The following is a 24,596-nucleotide window of genomic DNA, read 5'->3' on the forward strand; positions in this document are numbered from 1 at the left end:
TGCCACTGCACTAAATGATGATGTTTTTACTGCATGTGCGTGCTTGGTTATTGTAAAAGTTTCACTTGAATTTTAATAGCATGGATATATTTTGAGAAATCATTCTAATTGCATGTACTTTATTCCTTTAAATCTTTCAACCTTCTGTTCTTTTTTATATAAAACAACCACTAAACTGATGTAAATGAAACACACGATTTAACCAACATAAAACACAGAAGTATCAACACTTCTTAAATGGTAGGTTTTATTACAATGCTATCCACGATAGGGATGTTGTCCTATACATGATTTTATCAAAATTTGTACGTTTAATTAACCAATATCTTTTTATTTAATTATCCATTATTTCAGTTTTTAAAATTAATTTTGCTTAGTCTGCTGTGTTATTTATTTATTTCAGTTTCCATGCCGAATTTTTCTATCAGGCCCCCACTTTTAGGTAATTTGAGTTTGATTTTGGTTTCGCTTATTTACTAATATTTTGAGTTTGAATAAAAAATAGTTCTAACATTGTCAACTAGCAAAAATAAAAACTTAATCTAGTATGCAAAATATTAAGCTGCGTTAGGATTTCACAATAAATACTATGTGTACAAGATAATATATCAAAACACAAACAAGCTACACTAGTCTTAGTTGCTTTCCAAATCCAACTTTTAACATAGATTTCCTTTAACAACGAAAAAGTATCTAAAATTATTAAAGAACCAGCCATGATATGAACATCCATTTATCTTTTTATATATGTATAATGTAGTTTTAACTACATAATAATTTTTAAAAAACTGTTGGTGACATTCGAAATATAAGCTTAAATGAAGAGATGATTTATCTAAATTGTGATGAGTTGTTGTTTTTAGCACGAATCAAAACAAAACTGAATCATTCAATTCGATGATTTAGAGACACTTTTATAAAATCATGATCGGTAATTATTAGTGTTTACTTCCAGAACGCTACCACTACACAAGTACCTACGCCTGTGAAGGAAGAGAGCTTAAAATTTCGTGTAACAACCAGAACCATATTCGCCTTGTTCGAGCAAACTACGGAAGGTTTAGCATCAGCATCTGTAATGACAAGGGTAATACGGACTGGAGCGTAATTTGTATGTCGGACAGGTCTTTTCTTATTATGCAGGACAAGTAAGACTGTATTCAAAATCATTTAGTTTAATTACATTTCTCAAGCAAATACTTCTTTCTTGTTTAGACAACAATTATAATGCATGTAGAACTTTGATTATTACTTTGATATACATGTCTGGGAATTAAGTGTATGAAGCAAAATCAAAACAAATTTTATTACGTATACATAACGTTTTGTGTATGGACACATACGCACATATATTTATACACGTTTCTGTTTCTATGTTTTTTTGCCCAAGGTGTAGTGGTAAATCCATGTGTAGCGTGTTCGTCTCGAGCGACAGTTTTGGTGATCCCTGCCCTGGAACACTGAAATACTTGGAAGTTCAATATCATTGCATTTCTCGTGAGTATTTATACATATATATTAAGGAAACTACACTTTGGAAAAAATTTAGAATATTTCCATAATAATCTTGTTAGAAGATGAGATCGGTAAATTATAAATACAAGAATGTGAGTGTACCAGAATTTGGGACCAATCGCTGTGTATGAGACCAAATTATTAATAAATTTACATGAACAAAATAATTCAGAAAGTAGTAAAAGAAACCTTTCTTCTCAAACCGTTTTTTTTTTTTTTTTATATAACCTAAAAATAGTTTATGTTATATTATTTTCGAAAGTATAGCGAAATTATTCAAGAAAGTATTACCTTTATATATGTAAAAACGGCTCGTTTGGGTTGAGAAAATTTGTTTTTACGTAGAGGAGTGAACAACGTTTCAACCTTCTTCGGTCATCGTCAGGTTCACAGTTTTTCTCAATCCAAACGAACCGTTTTTACATATATATTTCTCTACAAGTGGGTTTTTCTCGACATCACTGAAAGTATTACCTTTATTTAACATTTGGATAATAATCTATTATTTTCATTTTTGAAAATTCCGTTGAGTGCATGTAATTGTTTTTAAGGCGTTAAAACTTTCATTTTGTTACAATTGTATAAGAAATTATATCACCTTTTCCCAAGCAATATCATTTACATACCAGTAAACTAGGGATTTTTAATGAAAAAAATAATTTTGACAGCAATTTTTGCTTCTTTACATTTCGTTGATAATAATATAGTAAAAATAATTTCTTTAATATTTTTTTTCTGTTTTCTTAGAAGTTTAACGTATTTTTTGAAGTACATATATTTGTTCCTTTTTAATCACTGGTCATTAATTAATTGAAACGCCCCCCGCTAGTACAGCGGTATGTCTCCGGATTTACAACGCTAAAATCAGGGGTTCGATTCCCCTCGGTGGGCTGAGCAGATAGCCCTTTGTGGCTTTGCTATAAGAAAAAAACATTAATTAAAGTATGTCTGGCCTAGAAGTTAGGACAATTTGGGGGCCATGTCATCGAATTCCATTACCGAACATCTTTGCTCTTTCAGCCTTGAAGGCGTTATGATGTGTTAGTAAATTCCACTATTTTTGGTGAAAATGTAGCCAAAGAAATGGCGATGGTTGGTGTTGACTAGCTGATCAATCAAGCAAAGTTCCACATCGGTAGTTTGATCTTGATGACATGAAGGATCAGATACTAGGTGAATCTCTTCCTCCCAACTATACGGGGGTTGTTGGATGTTTCATACTTAATTTTGTAATCTGATTTGAATGAATGTCTATACATTTCGGATTGCTACTGTCCTTTTAGTGGCCAGGGTCATTTATGCTACTGAGTTATGTCTATTTTTGAGATTAAATTTACTGTATGGTTGTATTTTTAGTATAGGTAGAATAATGAGTAATTGTATTATCTAAAGTGGTAAGGGTATAAGTGTGATTATTTGTGTGATGCTGTTTTCTTAATTATGTGGGTTTCTGTATTGTGTTAGAAATTCACAGAAAATATTTTTTGCTGCTTGTGTTATTTTAGTGACGGTTTCATTTTGTTGTGTGTCTACGTTTATGTGTCATGTATTCTTCTGTTTGGATGTTTGGTAAATTTGGGTGGGTGTATTTGTTGCTTGTGCATAATATGTATTACAAGTTGCTGTTTTGTGATGGTTTCCTTTTATTTGGGTGTGGGAAACAGAGGTGTACTCTTTGTGTTTTGTCAGTTTCCTGATTTTGTACGTGTATGTCTTTTGTTTCTGTGTTATTTAGTGTATTTGTTACACGTGCTTTGATGTTTTTGTATTACATCATTTAGAGTTTGTCCTGTGTCGCTATTAGCAGTTATAGCAGTGTGATTGTGTATTAACACTGGAACAGTTTGTATTTCTGTGTTATTCCCTTACACCCAACACAGAGCTGTCTTCCCTCTAGTCTATCATTTCAAAATTAGAGACTGCTGACGTTGATAACCTTCGAGTAGCTTTCTACCAAATTCGACGAATTAATAAGTGTATTTCTAATGTAACTCGTAACATTAGTTTAATGTTAGAGCAGTATAATTTCTACAAAAACACAAAAATATGAGTCTTTCTAGACAACTAAAGAAACTGTTAGAGTGCTTTAACATATTACACAAACATAAATAATGATAATAATAATATTGTATATTCTATATCTTACTTAGAATGTACAGATTGTGATATATATTAGTTTAGTAAACTTACGAAAACACAGAAGGCGCTTGTTAACCAAGTACAGTATTTCTTTTTATGTTTGTTTCAGCCAATTCACGTATTGGTGCAAATAACCCAACGGATACAGCTCACCCTATAATAGATGCACCATTTTTTCACACCTTCAATTTTACCAGTTCTGGTAAACCTGTTATCGGACCTTGGTTAAATAACGGCACTCTTCACCCTAGTAAATTTAACTATGGTTCCGAATTGGAAGGAAGTGAAGATGGGTTAGGTGTTTTCATGAGCTCAACATCGTATGCTGTAACAACAGTGTCGACAACCGAGGTTACAAAGCTTTCATCATCTACCGCAGTCACCCTAAAAACGTTAACTCCCTTGACAGAAAATAAGAAAAAAGGAAAAGAAAATGAAAACGTTTTAATTCAGGGTATGAAAAGTGAGAAATAAATTAAACAAATTGCTAATTTATCAGTAATACGTATTTTGTTGCTATTCTATTTTGAAAGGCTTTAAAACGTTAAAATTATTTTTGATGTTATGGTTTTAATCATAAAAAAGAACGGCCCGGCATGGCCAGGTGGGTTAAGGCGTTCGACGCGTAATCTGAGGGGCGCGGGTTCGAATCACTGTTGCACCAAACATGCTCGCCCTTTCAGCCGTGTGCGTGTTATAACGTGACGGTCAATCCCACTATTCGTTGGTAAAAGAATAGTCCAAGAGCTGGCAGTGGGTGGTGATGACTAACTACCTTTCCTCTGGTCTTACACTATTAAATTAGGGACGGTTAGCACAGATAGCCCTCGTGTAGCTTTGCGCGAAATTCAAAAACAATCAAATAAACAATTTTCTGCTAAGCTTAGACTAAACACTTTTGCAGTTAGTTTAAGACGACGATGTTTTATAAATCATACCCTTTCAGTGGCACAGCGGCATGTTTGAGAACTTATACTGCTAGAAACCGAGTTTCAATACCCATGGAAAGCAGAGCATAAATAGTTTTTTTTTATGTAGCTTTGTGCTTAAAAACAAACAACCCCAATAATAAATCATATCCAATAATATTTCTTAAACATTTCTATTTGCACTCCCCATAATTATTACTTCAGGCAGCAGTTTAAAGGCTTGTTCTAATAGTCCCAGTTTCATTTTTTCCTGGAATTTATCTGCTTTTAAATTTTGTTTAAAATAATAATATAAAAATATTCTCTGACATTTTCATATCGTAGCTATGGCGACTGATGTAGTTTCGTCAAAGTATATCCAAGCTATGAGCAATAATATTTAAATGAGTGTTCATTCTTATTGTGTTTCTGCTGTAAATTTCATGCTTCTCTTGACTCAGCGGTAAGTTTGGGTGCTTATAAGTCTTCAAATCAGATTAAGTGCACGCTGCTCATTGTGTATATTTGTGCGTAACACACATAATAACTATAACTTTGTAGTCGGTTTTTTTGAACAAGAAACACATTCATGGATATATTTTTTCCGGACACCTCCATAAACCTAGGACGAAAAGTCACTTACTTCGGGAGCATTTGAATCAGTAATGGTTACTGTAAAATGTTCGAAGTTTGGGAATCATAAAATACTGACGACCACAAACATTATAAAATACTACCTCTGCATCGTGATGTATATGTAAATAGTCTCTCACCTGTGTTTACATTAGAAAATAAATGAAGCCAAGATGATAAATATATATTCTTAATTCATTGATTTAAAAATAGTATATGTGTGTAAGATCTTAAACAACAAAATTATTTTTTGTAAGAAGTGTGTGGATTTGCAAGGTGATCTACATAATTATCCTTGTTTAAAAAATCGGTATATTGCAATATTTAAGTTGAGCTGAAAGTGTTATATCGAGATAACGTACAAAAATTGTCATTTTGTAAGTGTTAAACCATTTTGTTTTTCAAGGCCCCAAACATAATGATTAACGTCATGTTTAATTCTACTTTTTTTTTTTATTTCGTATCTACGGATTTCGAAACATAACATTTCAGATCTACCTTTCGTCTGCTACAAACCATTATATAGGTGGCCTTTTATACAGTACCGGAACTCATCTCTTGAAATGGATGTATAACATGCAGTCATAAATTTCAAATGCTGTTTTTATGCACCCCTAATTCAAACCTAGTATTAACTAAAGTACAAAAGAGAAATCTACCACAAAACATGATTTTAATTACCCCTGTTGGACCTAAAAGACCTTATTATTTCGTCAACTTTAACTTTTAAACTCCCAATGCTATTTTCTAGTATATCACTTAATAGTTAATGTGCTAAAAAACAATTTTAATGTGTTTCTCTAACTAATATAATGATTGATTTTAAAATTAGCCCGGATACCACTGTCTACAGTAGTTCCACAAGTGAAAAATCAAGATTCCAGCAGAATGTGTTTACCGGTTACTTCTCATAACTTGAGTTGGAACTGGACTACTGCTGGAGAGACAAAAGTTCAGAATTGTCCAGGCGGGGCAACAGGTAAGTTGTTTCCAAATAACTGTGACTCATAAACTGATGAAATAGTGTTTATTTCAATAATTAATAATGCAAATTATTGCAAAACACATATGTTTTTTCATGAATGAAAAAAAATGATATATTCAATTCCTACACAATTATGAGTTGAGCTCCACTCTATGGCTAGTTTCGTGGACTGTAGATCTGAGTTTCCATAGTTTGATGCCAATATCACTGGAGCCGTATATGTGTTATAAGAGTTAATGAAGTACACCACTGTTCGTTCAGACTAAAGTAGCTCAAAAGCTTGGGTTGGGTGGTCTCTACTATAGCTGACTTTCCTGCAGTTTCTCACTTTAACCTAGGCCCGGCATGGCCAGGTAGTTACGGCGATCGAATCGTAATCTGAAGGTCGCAGGTTCGAATCCCCGTCACACCAAACATGCCTGCCCTTTCAGCCGTGGGGGTGCTATAATGTTACATTAAATCTCATTATTCGTTGGTAAAAAGAGTAGCCCAAGAGTTGGCGGTGGGTGGTGATGACTAGCTACCTTCCCTCTGGTCTCACACTGCTAAATTATGGATGACTAGCACAGATAGTTTTCGTGTAGCTTTGCGCGAAGTTAAAAAACATTCAAATTCATTTCAAAATTAGGAACTGCTAGCACAGATAACCTTCGAGTAGCTATGCGCAAAATATAAGAAACAAACAACGTTTTTTTTTTTTTTACTTTGGATACATTATGTGATTGTATTTATGTTACACATATTTTTAATAACACTGTCAATAAAGCTGGATTCAAAAACTTTGTTCAATACTATTTAAGGTAAATGTCTGATGTGATGTTCCTGGACGATATGACTCCTTTTCCCTCCTACATGCTCCAAACAAGTTAAGGAAGGTTGTCAACACATATTATGGTAGCAATTCTTTGTAGGAGCCTTTGAGGCCTGGCATGGCCTAGCGCGTAAGGCGTGCGACTCCTAATCCGAGGGTCGCGGGTTCGCGCCTGCGTCGTGCCAAACATGCTCGCCCTCCCAGCCGTGGGGCGTTATAATGTGACAGTCAATCCCACCATTCGTTGGTAAAAGAGTAGCCCAAGAGTTGGCGGTGGGTGGTGATGACTAGCTGCCTCCCTCTAGTCTTACACTGCTAAATTAGGGACGGCTAGCACAGATAGCCCTCGAGTAGCTTTGTGCGAAATTCAAAACAAACAAACTATGAGCCTCTGATCATACAAAACTCAGAAGAACCAAACAATTAACGATATTTTAATCGTCACGTAAAAGGAGTTTTATTCAGCAATATCCATTTAGAAATGGTTTAATATATTTCTGTTTGAGCTTGATAACATCAACATATTTCATAAATTTATATGTTTTACATATTAAAAAAAACATTATTTTTGAAAATGTTAAGAATTCAGTACACAGCTAGCCATGAAGTACCATTTTAATAAGATATGAATTGTTTAGGGCACGCTACTGTACTCATACGCACTGTAATCAAATAGGTTTGCTCCTCTTTAATTTTGCGCAAAGCTACACGAGATCTATCTGTGCTAGCCGTCCCTAATTTATCAGCGTAAGACTAGTGGGAAAGCAGCTAGTCATCACCACCCGCCGCCAACTCTTAGGCTCTATTTTTACCAAAGAATATTGGGATTGACCGTAACCTTTATAAAGTCCCCACAGCTGAAAGGGCAAGCGTGTTTGGTGTGACGGAGTTTAGAACTCGTGACCCTGAGATTATGAGTCGAGTGCCTTAACCACCTCGCCACGCCGAGCCTAGTCAAATAGAAGTATATGCATTCTCAAAGGATATCGTATGTATTTCTGCCATACATAAAGTCGTTCATAAGCTTGATATAATAAAACTGTTGAATCTAATCTGTATATGTCAGTTAATTTAAAGTAAAATAAAGTCTAAAGTAAGCGCAAAATATTATTAATAATGTATTTTTACAACCGTTTATCTTTACATGTTTACACGCACAGAAAACTAATCAGTAGTCCACAGTAAAATGTATTGCAGTATGATATTAAATACTTCTTGAGCACAAGATGACTCTGTCCTTAAAATAACGATAATATTTACTTTAGCACATAATGAAGGGAATAACTATTGTCATAACACTGCTCAGTTTTATGTAAAATGCGCTTTATTCACAGTCAAATTGAAATATATTAAAATGATTTTGAATATGCATATTAACAAATCACGTGACAACCACAACCAGTATAATGTCGCAGTGCATTGAGATATTATTTGGTGTGTCTTAAGCAATGTAATATCATCGAAAATTGATAGTTTTCAGGAAAGTTAAGTATAAACTGTTTCAGACATAAAATATTTATACATTCTGCTTATGAAGGTGTGTTTAGATAGGAATTTAGAGTTTCTAAGACAGGGATATATATCTCTAGTACTAAATGATATTGGAAAATAATGGAATAATGATTAACATGGTGACTAGAAATACCTAGAAAAAGATCTGAAAGAAGTGTTATTCCTCTACTGGTAAGCAAAGGGCGACTTTAGGTGAGAATCAAAGAATACAAAGATCGGTGGCAAAACCCGTCCACGTATCTCACGGAACAGTACGCAACTTAATAGTAAAATATCTTATTTTAGAAAAGGGGTAAAAGTTACATACAGACACACTGCTTGCACGGCAGCTTTTTTAAACTGTCGCATAACTTAAAAAGCTGGAGAATAAAACGAATTTTCATACTATACAATGAGAAAGCATACTGTTCAAGCCAACTATGAATTTCTGTTGAAACATGCGATGAAAAACCACCGAGCCCTGCAGTAGATGGATGATGGAAAGCATATTTAGATAAGTAGTGTGTTTTAAGCGTGATATGTTCAAAAAAACTGCAATGCACAGTTGTTAAGGAGAATATGACAGGACATGGCGACTTATGCTGTAACGACGTGTTGTCGCTATATAACATATCTACTCTCAGTGTTAAGTCGTGTAACTCCTATTTGTGATTAGAAGAAATTAGAAGAAATTTTGGTCAAAACAGGTAGTTACTTGTACTTTAGAATCTGGCCCACTGCTACATATAGACAATGAATCAAGTTTTTTGACTGTGCATATGAAAAGAGATAAACTGCTGAATAAAGCGAAATTAATTTAAACCCTTTTATTTAAGAAAAAAAACTATTTTGACCCCTGCTATACAAGTTAAATGTTGATGAAGACTATTGTAAATCACAATTTGTCTATATTTGGAAAAGAGATCTATGACCTATGTTTGCAAATAAGTTACGAGGTGAGAATATGTTTTACATACATACGTTTGTTTTCATTCGTAATGTCTGACTGGTTAATAATATAAGTTTTCAAAGTTTTAGAAATTAATGTATTGATAAATCTATCTGATGTTTAATTATGATTTTGTAGTTAATAGAAAAATGAGTGATATGTCTGATTTTACGCTAACGCATTTTGGTTGGGAATATACGTTTCTCTCAAATAAAGTGTCACAACAAAAATTGATAACTTATTTTCCTTTTACAATATTGATGGATATATTAAAGAAAGTTTTCTCTAATTTAGTAAAATATGCATATCGCAACTGTTTTCCACTGAAATCTCAAAGTAAACTAGTCGTTTTGCATTACTGTCTATATTGGAAAATGTTTCAAGCATATCACTACCCTTACCATCAATCTATTTAATTATTAGTTCGTATCGAAAACACTGACAAGTTTATTATATAAAATTAATAAATAAAGTTATTACAAAAAAAAAAAGATAGTTTAATACGTTAACAATAGTTTAAAGAGTTGACAGGGGCAAAACAAATAGCTAAGTAAAAGAGTATTACGTTACTTGTTTGTTTTTGAATTTCGCGAAAAGCTACACAAGGGCTATTTGTGCTAGCTGTCCCTAATATAGCAGTATAAGAGAGCTACTCATTACCACTCACAGCTAACTCTTGAGCTACTCTTTTACCAACGAATAGTGGGATTGACCGGCGTTATAACGCCCCCACGGCTGAAAGGACGAGCATGCTTGGTGTGACGGGGATTAGAACTCGCGACTGTCGGATTATGAGTCGAGTGCCTTAACTACCTAACCATGCTATTACGTTATTGATAATTTGTTGTATCTTGTACGCTAATCATCAGAAGACTAGGTTTCAATTTTTTTCAAGTTTCAAATGAAAATCATCTTTTAATTAATGTAAACTTTACATGTAGCATTATTTTTACTTCCTACAGTAGAAAGTTTATTATTAAATTTCCTGAATGACGTTGCTCACGACTATGAGGATGTAATTGCGATTTTAATATTATTCGCAATGTGTTTCACTTCTGTAATTTTTAAAGGTTTTGCTAAGTGGCGCTGTAGTATGGATGTGAAGTGGACACCAAAGGATCCTGACTTGAAAGAATGCAAATCAGTTTGGGTGGATAACTTGAGGGAAAGAGTAAGTTTACCTTCGTTAACTAAATGAAATTTGAAATGATAATAAGAATAACCATAATCTTCAATATGTTATATTTTATGACCATAGTAAATTTGAGTAAAATTTCATAATTCGATCCTACATATTTACTGTAATACTTACTATGAATTTTATTAATGCTATTTGAAGTTTCTGTTAAACCAAAAGGTTTCGAATTGAACATAGTTCAGATGTTTGACTCAAATTATGTTACAAGAAAGTTGTATGGAGTTTAATAGCTTGAATTTAATACCCATGTTCATGTTTTACTCCTGAGTAATAGATTAGAAATATGAAAATGTTTCTGTATTGCTCTGTTTATAAAGACTGAGGGTTTATGCAAAAGTAATTACATCGGAAACCAGAGAAAACAGAGATGTTGTGTACTTTTGCGCCACCATCCTCACTCAGTGTGCATTTATGTATGTGCTGATTGGACCTCCCAGGGAAGGTTCTGTTTTTTCAGTTTACCTACACATGTTTGCCGTGCGTGGTGACCCGTGAAGGGGAGGAGAGGATCTTGGTGGTTGAGGGGTTCAATCCTAACACTCCACTTTCACCTTGAATTCCTGTAGGGTCAGTCTGCTAGTCCACTTGGGCTAGGGTCAACCAAGTATTAGCGTTGGATGTTCTCAACAGGTGTTGTGGACATTGTGTCTGATGCTGATGTTTGGGTATAGTGCTCAAGAAACCCTAGTGTTGATGCAGTGTCCATGTTTGGCATTGTAGTACATTACCTCTTAGGGCTTCATGACAGGCGGGGTCAGTGGGCACTGAAATATTCTTTTTTATTATGGATCCTCCAAATAAAAACTAAAATAAATAAAATAGTGAAAAAACAGCACATAGGTAAACGACAACGTCTTGAAGATTCTGAGCAGCAATCTTTAACACCTGTACCTCATTTTCTTATACTATTTTCTCTTTCAGACAAACCTTTAGGGCAGATGTCTACCTTTCTCATTCAGAAAGAACTAGAGGGACTTTCTGGCTCTCCAAAGTTAGTCAAAGAGCTTCGCTTTGATGACAAAATGGTGGAAACATCCACATCTTAACACAATGAACTCCACTTGTATTCAAAGACAATGGGGATATACCTATTGAGCTTACGACTCGTGCTACTTTGAATTCGTCACGAGGAGTTATCGTTGAGAAGGATTTGAAGAACATCCCAGAGTCAGAGATTCTCGCTGGTTTCTCCACCCAAGAAGTTTTTGCAGTGAGGCGTATCTCCACTACCAAAGACGGAATTATTATGCCGACCAATGTTCTCATTTTAACACTTACATTACAACGTCCACCTGCCACCATCAAAGCAGGTTATATTAATTGCAAGGTACGGCCATACTATTCAAACCCTCTCAGATATTTCCAGTGACAGTAGTTTGGTCACTCGAAGACATCATGTCATGATTCCTTGACGTGTGCTCGTTGCAGTGGCAAGGACCACGATGCATATGAGTGTGAAATGGACCCCATAATGTAAATTGCAATGACTCTCACTCGTCCTACTTTCATTCTTGCCCTCGATGGTTGGAAAAAAGAAGTGCAGCATTTGAAGATTATTCAGAATATTACTTACCATGAGGGTCAAAGTCATTGTCCACGACTTCATCTCGGACGTATGCTGCTGCACTTTATACCACTACTACAGTGGGAGTGCAGATGGATTTATCTGTGACTCCAAAATAATCGTTCTCAAACCAAATGAAAAGTCTTTGGACCTCCATGGTTAAAAATTTTAATGAATCAACGTCAACACTCATCTCTGTCCTCAACATACATTCCAACTAACCCCCAAGATCCACTTCCTTTGGTTCTGGGAATGAGCATTCCCTCGGGTACATCTTCTTCTTTCACCCCAAGATGCAAAATGATCAGTCACTGGAATCCAACCTTATCTTTGACCATAAGCTGACTTTTATACCACACATCAAGTAGCTACAGGTCAAATGTACAAGAGCACTGAACATGCTCCGTGTCCTTTCTTTCACCACTTGGGGAGTGGATCAGTGTACTATGCTAAAGATATATTATGCTCTTATTTGATCAAAACTAGACTAGATCACTGGATTATAGTCTGGCTGGTCCTCAACCTTCAAGATGCTGGACCCTGTTCATCATCAGAGACTTTGGTTCTGCACTAGGCCTTTCCACACTTCTCCAGTTCAGAGCCCATACACACAAGCTCATGAACCTCTTCTGCACCTCCATCCTTTGCAACTGTTTTATTGTATGCTTTGAAACTTTGTTTTACCAAAGCATGCCACCTGTGGTGTGATTTCTTTCCTTGGTGTGACATGCTTTTACAAAACAGACAATCTGCCATTGCTCCTTTTGGCTTTTGTATCCAGACACAGTTGGATGAATTGGGTCTGTCCTTGGATAACATTGCTGTATCCACTAGTCAGCCAAACCCACTAGGGCTTATTACAGTCCCCAAATGTCACCTTTCTTTAGAAAAGCAGATACTACTGATTGGAAATACTGTCAGTTATTTGCTGAACATCTTTCAAACCATCCTTCCATTCCTATTTATATGGATAACATCTTTCAAACCATCCTTCCATTCCTATTTATATGGATAACATCTTTCAAACCATCCTTCCATGGATGGGTTTGGAATCAAATGACTCTGTGGGCTCTGCCATGATATGTTGTAGTTCTGTGGTTGCGTGCAGGCTCCACTCTACAGTTTCTGTGTTCACAGCTGAGCTGTACGTCATTTATCGTGCCCTGGATCACATAGAAGCTAAGCAGTATTCAAATTGCACTATTTATACTGACTCGCTTATTTCTCTACTGGCCCTGGTATCGTTTCACGTTAATTTTCACCATCTTCTCATCGATATTCAAAACCGACTGGCCAATTTCTTTTTAACATCTGCTTCTTTCCATTTTTTCTGGATACCAGTCACGTTGGTATTCGCGAGAACGGCTCGCCAACAACGCAGCTAAATATGTCTGCTATGGCACGATCAATGCTGTGCCTGTTTCATGCATCGACTTTGGTCCTGGATTGAAGGCTCGGCTACATGCCAATTGGCAGTCGACTTGGAGTGAACAACATGAAAACAAGCTTTTTTCAAATAAAGCTCTCTATTGGACTTTGGCCGTGTTCCTTCTATAAGGATCGGAAAGAGGAAGTTGTCCTAACTAGACAACACATTGGTCACAGTTTTTAACTCATCATTTTCTTTTATCTGAAACTGATGCATCAATATGTTGGTTGTTTAACATTTAGATCACGATAAACCACATTTTGCTGACTTCCCGTCGTTACGACCCTCAACGACAGTACTATTTTAAACGTGTTTTGTCCCAAGGTTTATCCATAGCGTAAAACAGTGTTATTGGCGATGGTGACACTTTCCACCTTAGAAATGTTTTTAGTTTTTTCAAGGCCATTAATCTTTTTAATGCTATTTAAATTTTTATAATTTATACATTAGGTCTTTTTCAATGTGATTCCCTTTTAAGAATTAAAGTACATCTAATTCGATTTGAAATTAGAAAATGGCTGTGACATCAAATAACTCTAAACCAGGATTGGAAAGGTCAACTTCAGGTGTCTAACACTTCTGGTGGCCCGGCATGGCCAGGTGGTTAAGGCACTGGACTCGTACTCTGAAAGTCACTTGTTCGAATCCCTGGCACATCAAACATGCTCGTCCTTTCAGCCATGGGGGCGTTATAATGTACGATCAATCTCACTATTCATTGGTAAACGAGTAGCCCAAGAGTTGACGTTGGATGGTGATGACTAGTTGCCTTCCCTTTAGTCTTACACTGCTAAATTAGGGACGGCTAGTGCAGATAGCCCTCGTGTAGCTTTGCGCGAGATTCAAAATCAAAAACAAACTGACGGTGCTCTTTAAATTACCCGTTAGTCATCCTAGAGAGCTATAATAATTAAAATTATTCTACAAGTCTTTCAAAACTTGTATTACTTTACTTTCTGAAAATGGCCATTACGTCAAAAACTCTGAAAAAGTACAGAAAAGCCCTACTTCAAGTGACTAACGGTGATTTTTGGACTTACCCGTTCGTCATCCTGGCGAGTAATGATAATTAAAATTATGCTTCAGAAAGCCCCTTACAACTTGTATTACTGTAGTTTTTCTCTTACTAATGTGGAATATATTTAAAAATTTGATTTAATGCCATTTATGTTTTTAATTCAAATGTTAAACTGTTTCGTTTTACTTTAATTTCCTTTTATGAATTTCAATAATATTACTTTAATTTTAACTTTTCTACCGGATGTTTGGTGCAGATAGCTAGTTTCTTTGCGCCATAAAACACCAAAACAACCAACACACCATTCCTTTTCAAGTTTACAGACATTTATATTGAACAATGTCAATTTTCACTTTTAAAAATTCTTCTCAGATCCAGAATAACCAATGAACCAGATCATTTTTTCTAGTATGATAAGTCTCAGCCTTATTGTACACATGAAATTTGGTACAAATCTGATCATGTTTTACAAAGTTATTAAGCCCAAACCATGAAAATGCCCAAACTCTTCATTATAAAAACTGCTTCAAATGATCTGAAGTTGAATCTGGACCAAATCTGGCTGCGGATGTCACATACTGATTTCTCATTTTATGTACTTTGGTCCATTAGATTTTGAGATGCCTGCATGGAAACATGGATGAATTTGTAATACCATTATCCCTCCCCTCCAAGGGTGAGGGTAATTATCTTTAGTGACAAAGATACTCAGTTGATGGAACAATATATTCTATTCTTTGTAAATAAAAATAGTATATAGGATGTATTTCAACAGCCATACTGATTACAAGTTTTATTTTTTTTTCTTAGAACATAGCTGCTCTGGTTAGAAGTGAATGTTAATAACTATTAAGACAAACATCTAGTAAAACTTGAAAAAAATATGATTACAAAGTTAAAATTGAGGTGAAGCTAACAAATCTCATGGTATTGTACAACTTTTTCACTTTTTAAAACTTGAAAAAATATGATTACAAAGTTAAAATTGAGGTGAAGCTAACAAATCTCATGCTATTGTACAACTTTTCACCCTGTCTTAGTGTTAAGCAATTAATCTGTGTGGATGTACTTGTACAACCTTTTACACTGTTTTCTTGTTTAGATGCATGGAGGAGATTCTGTTAACAGTATTGCTCGAGAAATGGCTCTGATGACATTAACTAGGCCACTTTTCAGTAAAGATATTACCCATGTGACATCTATGATTCATTTGACTTTACGTAGAGCTTTAAACAATATGGACAGCTACTTAGACATTTGGCGTCGACATCAAACGTTCAAAGAACTGTTAGAGGTAATAAACATATCATTTCCTTTTTCATTTATTCTCTAAACCATCTTGTGTCCTCAAATGAAAAAGGCAATTATGTTAATTATTCAGAGAAATTAATAGATGAAACTTCAATGAGAAGAACAAAAAACGTTTATAAGGAAATAGAGAAAGACTTGAAGAAATCAACAGTCTAAGCACTGATAACAAAATTTATAATTTTGAATTACTTAAACAAAGAAATACATAAGTATAATCTCAGTAAATCGTTGGTTCTCAATTCAGCATTTTCTGAATATGCAATTATATCATGTAAACTTTCATACCATACTATGGAAGTTAAAGATTTCCTGAAGTAAGGAAAACTGAGACAGTTTCAATTTTCATTTCTCAGAAAAAGATCCAGGAGCTATGTAATTTATGTTATGTGGGCTTAAGTAATTCTGAATAAAATAATTCATAGTTAAATGTCTAGATTTTTAACCTTTTTTTTGCATTTTTGGATATGTGAGATTTACTGTAATATCTACATGAGAATATTTTGTTTTAGCATGTAGAATACATAAAAAGGTTTAAAGGAAATTTAAGGGTATGGGCACAAGGTGGACAAAAATATTGTTCATTTGAAGTGTTATGGAAAATGTTTTTGGATTGTTTCTTATAGTTTCATACATCCTTTCTTTCTTTTGCGTTTGTGTGTGTGTGTGTGGAGGGGGTTTACTGACTGTTACATGTTACAAATTTACAAAGGGATTGTGAGAAATTGGACAGGTTTACAACTTGTTCAGTGGGCTTGGGCCTGTTGCTTTAAAAGAGCAGGAAATTATTTTTTCACATAAACTGCAAAACATGTTGTCATGTGCAGATGTACATATATAAATAAATTATTTTATACAGCAAAATAAGATGTAATCTGGAAATTGATATTTCATAATTAAAACCAGTAATAATCTTGACAAATTATAACTAACAGCCCTTTCACGCACAAATCTGACTGATTTATGTCTCTTGAACCAGACATAAGAGCATAAAGTATTTGCATGTAATTTTATCTTGTAAGTTATTTAGTTTTTTACATGATGAAAAACTCATATTAGAAAGTAATTCTTCCACAAACAAAAATAAAACAAGCTTGTGCCATGTATAATTATATTTGATTGCCAAAACATAACTGCATATTATTTCAGAACTGAAATACTTTCTACCATTAGGATGTTATATGTTTGAAAATTGAGAACAACCAAATCTTAACTTCTCTTCTCAATCATTCCTTTTGAAGTAAATTTCATTCCTCTCATTTCTCAGCATATCTATGTTTTCCTTACAATATCAAAATTTAAACAGGTCACCTTGAACCTCAATGAATTTTAGAATAAAAAGTATAAGCTCCCTCCTGTTTCCTTTATCTCAATCATAAATCTTCATTTCAAAACATACTTCCAAATTTAGAATATTTTAAAGTTATCCTGATATGTAGTAACTCAGAAGTAGACAAAAATAAACTTTATGAATCAAATGATTGTCTATTTTATTTAACATAACAGAAGATTCATTCAGTTAGAACTTAATATAGATTCAACTTATCACTCTGTCAGACTAAATTGTGTAATATCTAACATCTGAAAAAGGTAGCATTATGTACATGCATGTATGAACATGTTTTCATCTCAGTTTCAAAGTTTATAAAATTTACATAAATCTGCTGTAAACTATTTATGAAGAAACTTTACCTAATGGAATAAATCTGTAATATTATAAATTTGTCATTTTGCAGCAAATTCTAAAATGTTTAAAAATACCTGTTAAAAACGTTTAAAAATATAATGTTACAACCTAGGTACACAATAGTATTTTATAAGGGTTCAGATAGCAAGAACTTGAATTAAATATTATGCTTGGCCACTGCTGTCATACATAATTAATATTAATATTAATTTAGTAGAGGCTAGTAACCTTTGAAACACATCGTCATGAATTGTCTTTTTCATTATTTATTCTAATGTATGTGAGATTCTCTTTAGATTTGATTTTCATTTCTTATTATACGAAAAGTTTGATGTTTGTAAATAAATAAATACATATATACACACACAGTTATGAAAATATTGTAAGCTTGAAAACAAACTGTAATAGCTTTATCTAATTATTAATCTTATCTAAACAGTCAATAGTTGAAACTGTCAGTAACCTACTAGAAGATAAACAGAATACAGCATGGCTTGACATGTCCAAGCTGGAGCGTAAACAAGTGGCATCACACCTGCTCCAAGGTTTGGAAGAAAGTGCCTTTCTCTTAGCTGAAACTTTGATACAAGAGAATAGTTACTTGTTTACAAAGCGTAATGTTTGTAAGTAGAAATATTTTTGTTGACAAAACTAATAATTTTTATTACCTATCAATCAAATTCCCATTTTATTATTTGGAATTTACAGTTGTATGAAAACTTTTGCAAATGTTCGTAGGAAATGTACTTAATTTTATGTCATTCCTAAGAAAATAATAATTTTGAATGTTAACTAAAAACTAGTTTTATTTCTCAAAATGATTTTCATAAGTGTTTGTTAAAAATTTTGTGTTCTGGCAATAAAATTAAATATACAGTGAACAAATAAGTAATTTGTGGTTTCCTAAAATATATTATCTGTATAAAAGAAAAATTTTGTTTTTTCTTAGACTTGGTATGAATATTGGTATGTTTTCAGTAAGATGTATTTAAAAATTACACAATGTAACAAAATATTTACTTCTTGTTCCTAAAAAAAATGGAAAAGATCTATTTTTCTCTTCAAACTTTGCTCTTCTGACCTGGGTAATGAAATTTTCAAATTTACCCATTTTCCAAAACATGCCAGGTAGATTTAGTGCTGAGTAGCTGACAGAGAATTTTCTTGAACTTTCTAGAATGTTATAGAACTTATGAGAAATTTCTAGAACTTTCCATAGTAATATATATATAAAGTGACTCACCACTTCAGTTTAGTTCTAGTTGCCTAAGTGAACACATACACCTATCTGATTTTATCAGAAATGGCATCAAGAAGCTGCAAGCATTCTCCAGATGAATTCTGCTATGTATGTTGCCAATTTATCACGACAAGAGTGAAAAAGTACTCTGTGACAGTACTTGCTAAAATGTGTGAAACCTACAAGGCATATTTCAGCATACTTTTCAGGGATCAAGACAAACCCTGGACACCTTGTTTTACCTGTGAGCACTGCAAAAAAACTGTAGAAGGTAAGACAGACAATTTTTGCTTGCATGAATAGTAAAATTTTATATTATACAAATTTAGAGCTTTTAAAATGTAAATATGTTTTAATTTTTTTAAATTTTCAATAGTACAGAATAAAATATCATATATAAAATATTTTGCATGAACCTCTTACCCATTAGTTGTGGATGAAATAAATTTATTCTTCATAATAACAATTTTATTTTGCTCTTTTGCAGGATGGTACAGAGATGAAAAGAGAGCCATGCAGTTTGCTATTCCAAGAATTTGGCATGAACCCACTGACCACTCAAGCAATTGCTACTTCTGCTGGTAGACCCTTCCAAACATCAGGCTGGCAAGAATGCATCTGCTAACATGTATTCAGATCTTCCATCATCCATTGCCTCAGTGCCACACTGCCTTCAGCTCCCTGTACCCACTTTGCCACAGAGAAAGCAGCCATCCTTAGAATAGAGCAGCAAATCAGAAGAGGAGGTAGATATTGAAGATCCAGATTAAAATTTCAGAAGTGCAGCTGGTGAGAGAAAGCTATACTACCCCAACCAAAGAGACTGCAATGACTTGATCAGAGATTCTGGTCTAACAAAATCGAAAGCTGAGACTATATTTGGGGGCTGATATGTGAAAGTGATTTTTATTACAGTCACAAATCTCAAAAACTACTCATTTCTAAACATTTTTTGTTCATTTTTGTATAACTTTAGTAAAAATACATGTAAATCTTGATTTGTTTTATTTAGACCTTATGTAAATGAAAATGTGCAAATTCGCCCTCTTTTACATAGAAAATAGGTTAATTTCTAAATTTCATTATCCAGGTTCCGAAAGCAAAGTTTGAAGGAATAATGGCCATTTTCTGTACTTTTACAACATAAGCAATTAAGAAATAATACATACTATCCAGGAACAAAATTTATGTTACATAGTGTTATATGTTTTATTATTATATAGTTACATATTCTTAATTTATATATATCTATGAGTGTGTGTGTGTGCTCGTTTATTCTATGTATATGTACATATGTTTATTCACAATAATAGTAATTCAAATAAGACAAAGTATGATTATTTCATAGTTGTTTATTTAGTTTTTTTCTGTTATTGATTTTTGTGGATTTATTTCAGTGTTGTCAGTTCTTATAATCGAAGTAAAACATTCTAGAAGTGTGGTGTTTCCTTTGAAAAGTGACATTAGTGGAACATCATGGATTAGACATCAAGATTCGTTGTTTCTGCCTGCTCAAGTATTACTTGAACATTCCAGCAATGGTAAGTATGCAAGCTTCTGTACTTTGATTTTCTTTTAGCTACAGCAAAGCAGGCCATAGAATGTCTCTGAATGTTTCAAGTACAAACTTTTATCTTAGCTTGGTCGTCTCTTAGTCACACTTTTTCGATTGATGTGTTTAACTGTACCCCAAATCTCATAGGTTTATCCTAATACTGCCTAAAATAATTTCAATTTGAGGGTAGGATGATATATATTCTAATGAGTAATAAAGTCGATTTGGATATACTTAGGCCACATACTTGGTTTTGTTGATGCACAAAAAATATAACTAATAAAAAGGAAAAAAAAAAAACTCTTATAGATAAGTTTTTATAATCCTGCCCAAAATAATTTCAAATGCTGCAATTATTGAGGATTCCTTCTGTTTTTTTTTGTTTCTACGTATGTCATGTGGATGTGCACTAGTTCATAACAAACACATTACATGAGCTTTCCAGAAAAGAAGAAATTGAAATTTAGTAAAAGATAACTGTTTTGCATGGTACTGGTCTATTTTTTTCAGAAAAGAAGGAAAAAATCACAGTATGATTATTGCTTTATTTTACGTTTTCCTTTGGTAAATTAAATTTTTGAATGGTTCAAGTTTAAAAGTTTGAATAGAAAAACTTGTGTTTATACTTATGTACGTGAATAATTGTTTCTTTTGTGTAAATGTCTTTTGCTATGCAGTTCTTCTCTAAAATGATACTGGCTGTTTAACAGATATATGTAACCTGATCATTATATTGGATTTATTATATAACGATACTCCTTTGTAAAAAACAATTTGCATTAAAAATTTCATTTTTTCATTTTTCTGAAAAACCACCATACATATTCCCAAGTTATCTGCTTAGGTGTTTTTTAAACTTAATTGAAGTTAAATAACTTCTAGATGTGTTAAATGATTTTTTAAACGTATATATATCTGTAAGTGTTTGTTTGCAACTTGATATCTTATATTTCCTTCTTTTTTGATATCTTAGTCTGTTACTACTTTCTTTTCTAGGTTTAGCTCGGGTCATCCTTCAAGTTTACAACAAAATGGATGAACTTCTTCAGCCAGGAAGTGGATTTCAGTCTCCAGTTATTCCAGTAGATAAAGCTACTAAGAATATCTCTTGGACTATCAACTCTCGAATTGTAGCAGCATCTGTGGGAAGTAGGAGAATAGTCCAATTATCAGAACCTGTTATTGTCAGCCTCAAACATATTCAGGTAAAATATTGTTCTAAAAGGAGATTTTTGAAACAAAAATGTGTATGAATATTGTTTACTGAAAATATTATGGTGATGCTAAACCATTAAAATTATATAATTTGCTAGTTTATATGTAGACATTTTGAGAAACTGGGTAATTTGAGCATTTGTAAAAGTTTGAGCAAGGCTTTAATATGAAGCAAAGAATATATATCTATCAAAATTTTGGTAGATATTATCATCAAACATTTTTAAGCTAAGTTGATGAGATTTAGTATTATGGAAGATACATATCACAGTTATTAACTATTTTTCACTGAAAACATGTTACATTTATTATTTATCATCAGAAAATTATGTTAAAGATTATCAGAAATATATAAACTTTTAGAAATTGATTAAATGCATATAATTACTTGCTGGTTTTCTAGGAGGAAAATGTTACCAACCCTCACTGTGTGTATTGGGACTTGACTCTCAGGTATTTTTTTTCTTTTTTACAGCTAATATCACAAAGTTGTAGTTATTATTACTAAACTTAGTTTGCTATAACTGTCCACTACTACACATAGTATGTTATGGCCTCAATGCTAATAATTCCTAATCAAAAGTAAGCTAAATATATACCGGACCTGAGAAATACTTATAAATCAATGAAGCTAATTTTGCTTAATAAAGTGACCAGAAATATACAGTGTCCATAAATTATCTAACCCAGTTTAAAAAATTAATAACTTCGAAAATATCATTCCTAGAATACTCATGTTTCATTTAACTTAACAAACAACTCAACGTTTTTCTTGAGTTAGTATATCTTCACAGGTGCACCATGTGCTTCTAAGAAATGTCTCTTGCAAATGATTAACTGTTGCATCATATACACTTGGACATCTGGCTCCCTTTTGTTGGATCACACTACCAGTTACAGAAATTTTCAAACCAAGTTTTCTTGTATATGATTGATGGGTTATTTTGATAAATGTATTGGTAATTTCATTGCTCTAACATGATTGATTTGGATTCAGCAAACCAAACACTGCACTTTTTTGGGTTGTGTTGTCATTTCTTTTTTTCACTTTTTTTTTCTTCATTATTCCTACAGTGGATCAGCAACTGAAAGGAGGAAAGATTTTGAGTTGTTTCTTAAGTTAAATATAATAGGAGTGTTCTATCTATATATTTAAATATACTTCTTTTTAAAATGGGTTAGATCATTTGTGAACAGTATATAATGTCATAAATGAATATACAATCAAGCTAAAGCTTACAATGACAAGAATGCATTGATTAATAAGTTAAATGCAATCATTACTAATAATAGTTTCAGCTCTAAAGCTAGTAATATGTCCTGAAACTTTGCTAGTTTAGATGACTTGAGTTGATCCTAAATCTGTATAGAGAGCCTAACAATGCAGAATAATCTTAATAAGTGTAAACAGTTAATAATAGTAATATCTAAAATTATTTTCAACATCATAATGAATAACATTAACACTTTCAATATGGACTTTGTCAGTTTTACTGTGCTCATTCATAGTCTTTATAGATTTATTACTTCTAACTTTCAATATCATGTGAATATCTTCATCAATTTTGTAAACATTAACTAGTAACTATTATAAGTCTTTCATCTACAAAAATTATATTTTTTTTCCTGAAGTATTTTTGGAAAACTAAAAAGCAATTTGCCCACGAATATATCACATATTTGTTTTGAATAATCTGTGTGCAAAGTGTTTTTCATATTAAGATTCAGAATAATTTTGTTTATCTCAATCTCAGATTTCATTTATGTAACCTCTCAAATCTAAATACATTTCAAATGTTTGATTTTCGTACAATTTGTATTTTATCTGTTATTTTCTATACCCTAACTCTATTAATGGTAAGTCACTTTGACTGACTTCATACTGTAACATGAAACTACTAATATGTCTTTTTGTAGATGAAAACCTTGGCTTTCTATTAGCTATACATAATATAGACTTACATAAAACAGAGATCTATTTTCGTGTTACAATCTGTTGTCATTGTAAAATGAAAAAAGGATAATTTTTTATTTCCTTTCTTTATGGCTATGAGATTGACCAATTCTACCAAACCTGTAGAGAAAATTGTTATGTAAGATAACATATAATACCTAGTTTTTTTCCCTTAAGAAATATTTGATAATTATCTAGAAACTATAAAAGTTTTCCATGTGAAATTTGAAAATTTTTAAATCTGAAGTATTTTTTAATCTTAAAATGAAAATTACTTTTCATGTGGAATAAGTAACATGCAAAAAGAATTATAAAAGGCATAATAAAGCATTGGTTAACAAACTTTACGAATTAACAAAAAAATTTAATATTCTGCATATGGAATCCTTTTAGCATTTACCGATAATCTGCCAAATTTCTTTAATATACGTTTCATAATTTAAAAGTAATAGCAAAAAAAATATAACAAGCACAGAATGGTTACAAAGTCAGTGCCAAGAAGTGAGCTCATATTGAAAGAGATAAAATTTACTGCCCTTTAAATCGTATCTATTTGCACTGTTTTTTTTGCTGTTGATGACACTTAATCCTACTTTTATATACTAATGGTAGTAATGACCAAGATAATTATTATTCAATTAAAAAATGCACCAAAAAGCATACAATAATTATATCCAAAAAAAGAGCATACAATTTTCTCTAACTTTCACAGTTTGTTTGGCTTTCTAACAAGAGCCATTACAAATTCATCCAATTTATCTTTTCCCAGGGGAATGAAGCTTGTATTAAAAGAGAAATTGACAATTTCCTGTTTAGAACACAATTTAATAGAATACACCATTTCATAGATGAAAATTTTGAGTACTTATCAGCTATAGATAATAAGAAATTAAACGTAAGAGAGAATTATTAACAAATCCTGATAGACAGGATGTAACAGGAAGATATGGCAAGAGGGTTCTAATTTTCTCTTTGATGGCTCTTTAACCAAACACAA

The 24,596-nt window shown here is 32.8% G+C and overlaps 1 protein-coding gene across 6 annotated transcripts in view; it reads left to right on the plus strand.

The window, feature by feature from the left end:
* The window catches only part of LOC143244881 (latrophilin Cirl-like), a 93,475-nt gene that overhangs the window by 47,897 nt on the left and 20,982 nt on the right, over positions 1-24,596 (plus strand). For 5 of the 6 annotated variants that reach the window (XM_076490335.1, XM_076490336.1, XM_076490339.1 and 2 more), the window contains 11 exons: positions 404-442; positions 956-1,148; positions 1,391-1,497; positions 3,764-4,108; positions 6,028-6,174; positions 10,502-10,602; positions 15,743-15,934; positions 18,075-18,258; positions 20,273-20,416; positions 21,427-21,635; positions 22,049-22,098. In XM_076490335.1, coding sequence (XP_076346450.1) covers positions 404-442; positions 956-1,148; positions 1,391-1,497; positions 3,764-4,108; positions 6,028-6,174; positions 10,502-10,602; positions 15,743-15,934; positions 18,075-18,258; positions 20,273-20,416; positions 21,427-21,635; positions 22,049-22,098 — 1,711 coding nt within the window. The remainder of the gene's footprint in view (positions 1-403; positions 443-955; positions 1,149-1,390; positions 1,498-3,763; positions 4,109-6,027; positions 6,175-10,501; positions 10,603-15,742; positions 15,935-18,074; positions 18,259-20,272; positions 20,417-21,426; positions 21,636-22,048; positions 22,099-24,596) is intronic. The other variant, XM_076490337.1, reaches the window with a different exon arrangement.

Source organism: Tachypleus tridentatus, chromosome 2 (genome assembly GCF_004210375.1).
Source record: "Tachypleus tridentatus isolate NWPU-2018 chromosome 2, ASM421037v1, whole genome shotgun sequence".
NCBI lineage: Eukaryota > Metazoa > Arthropoda > Merostomata > Xiphosura > Limulidae > Tachypleus > Tachypleus tridentatus.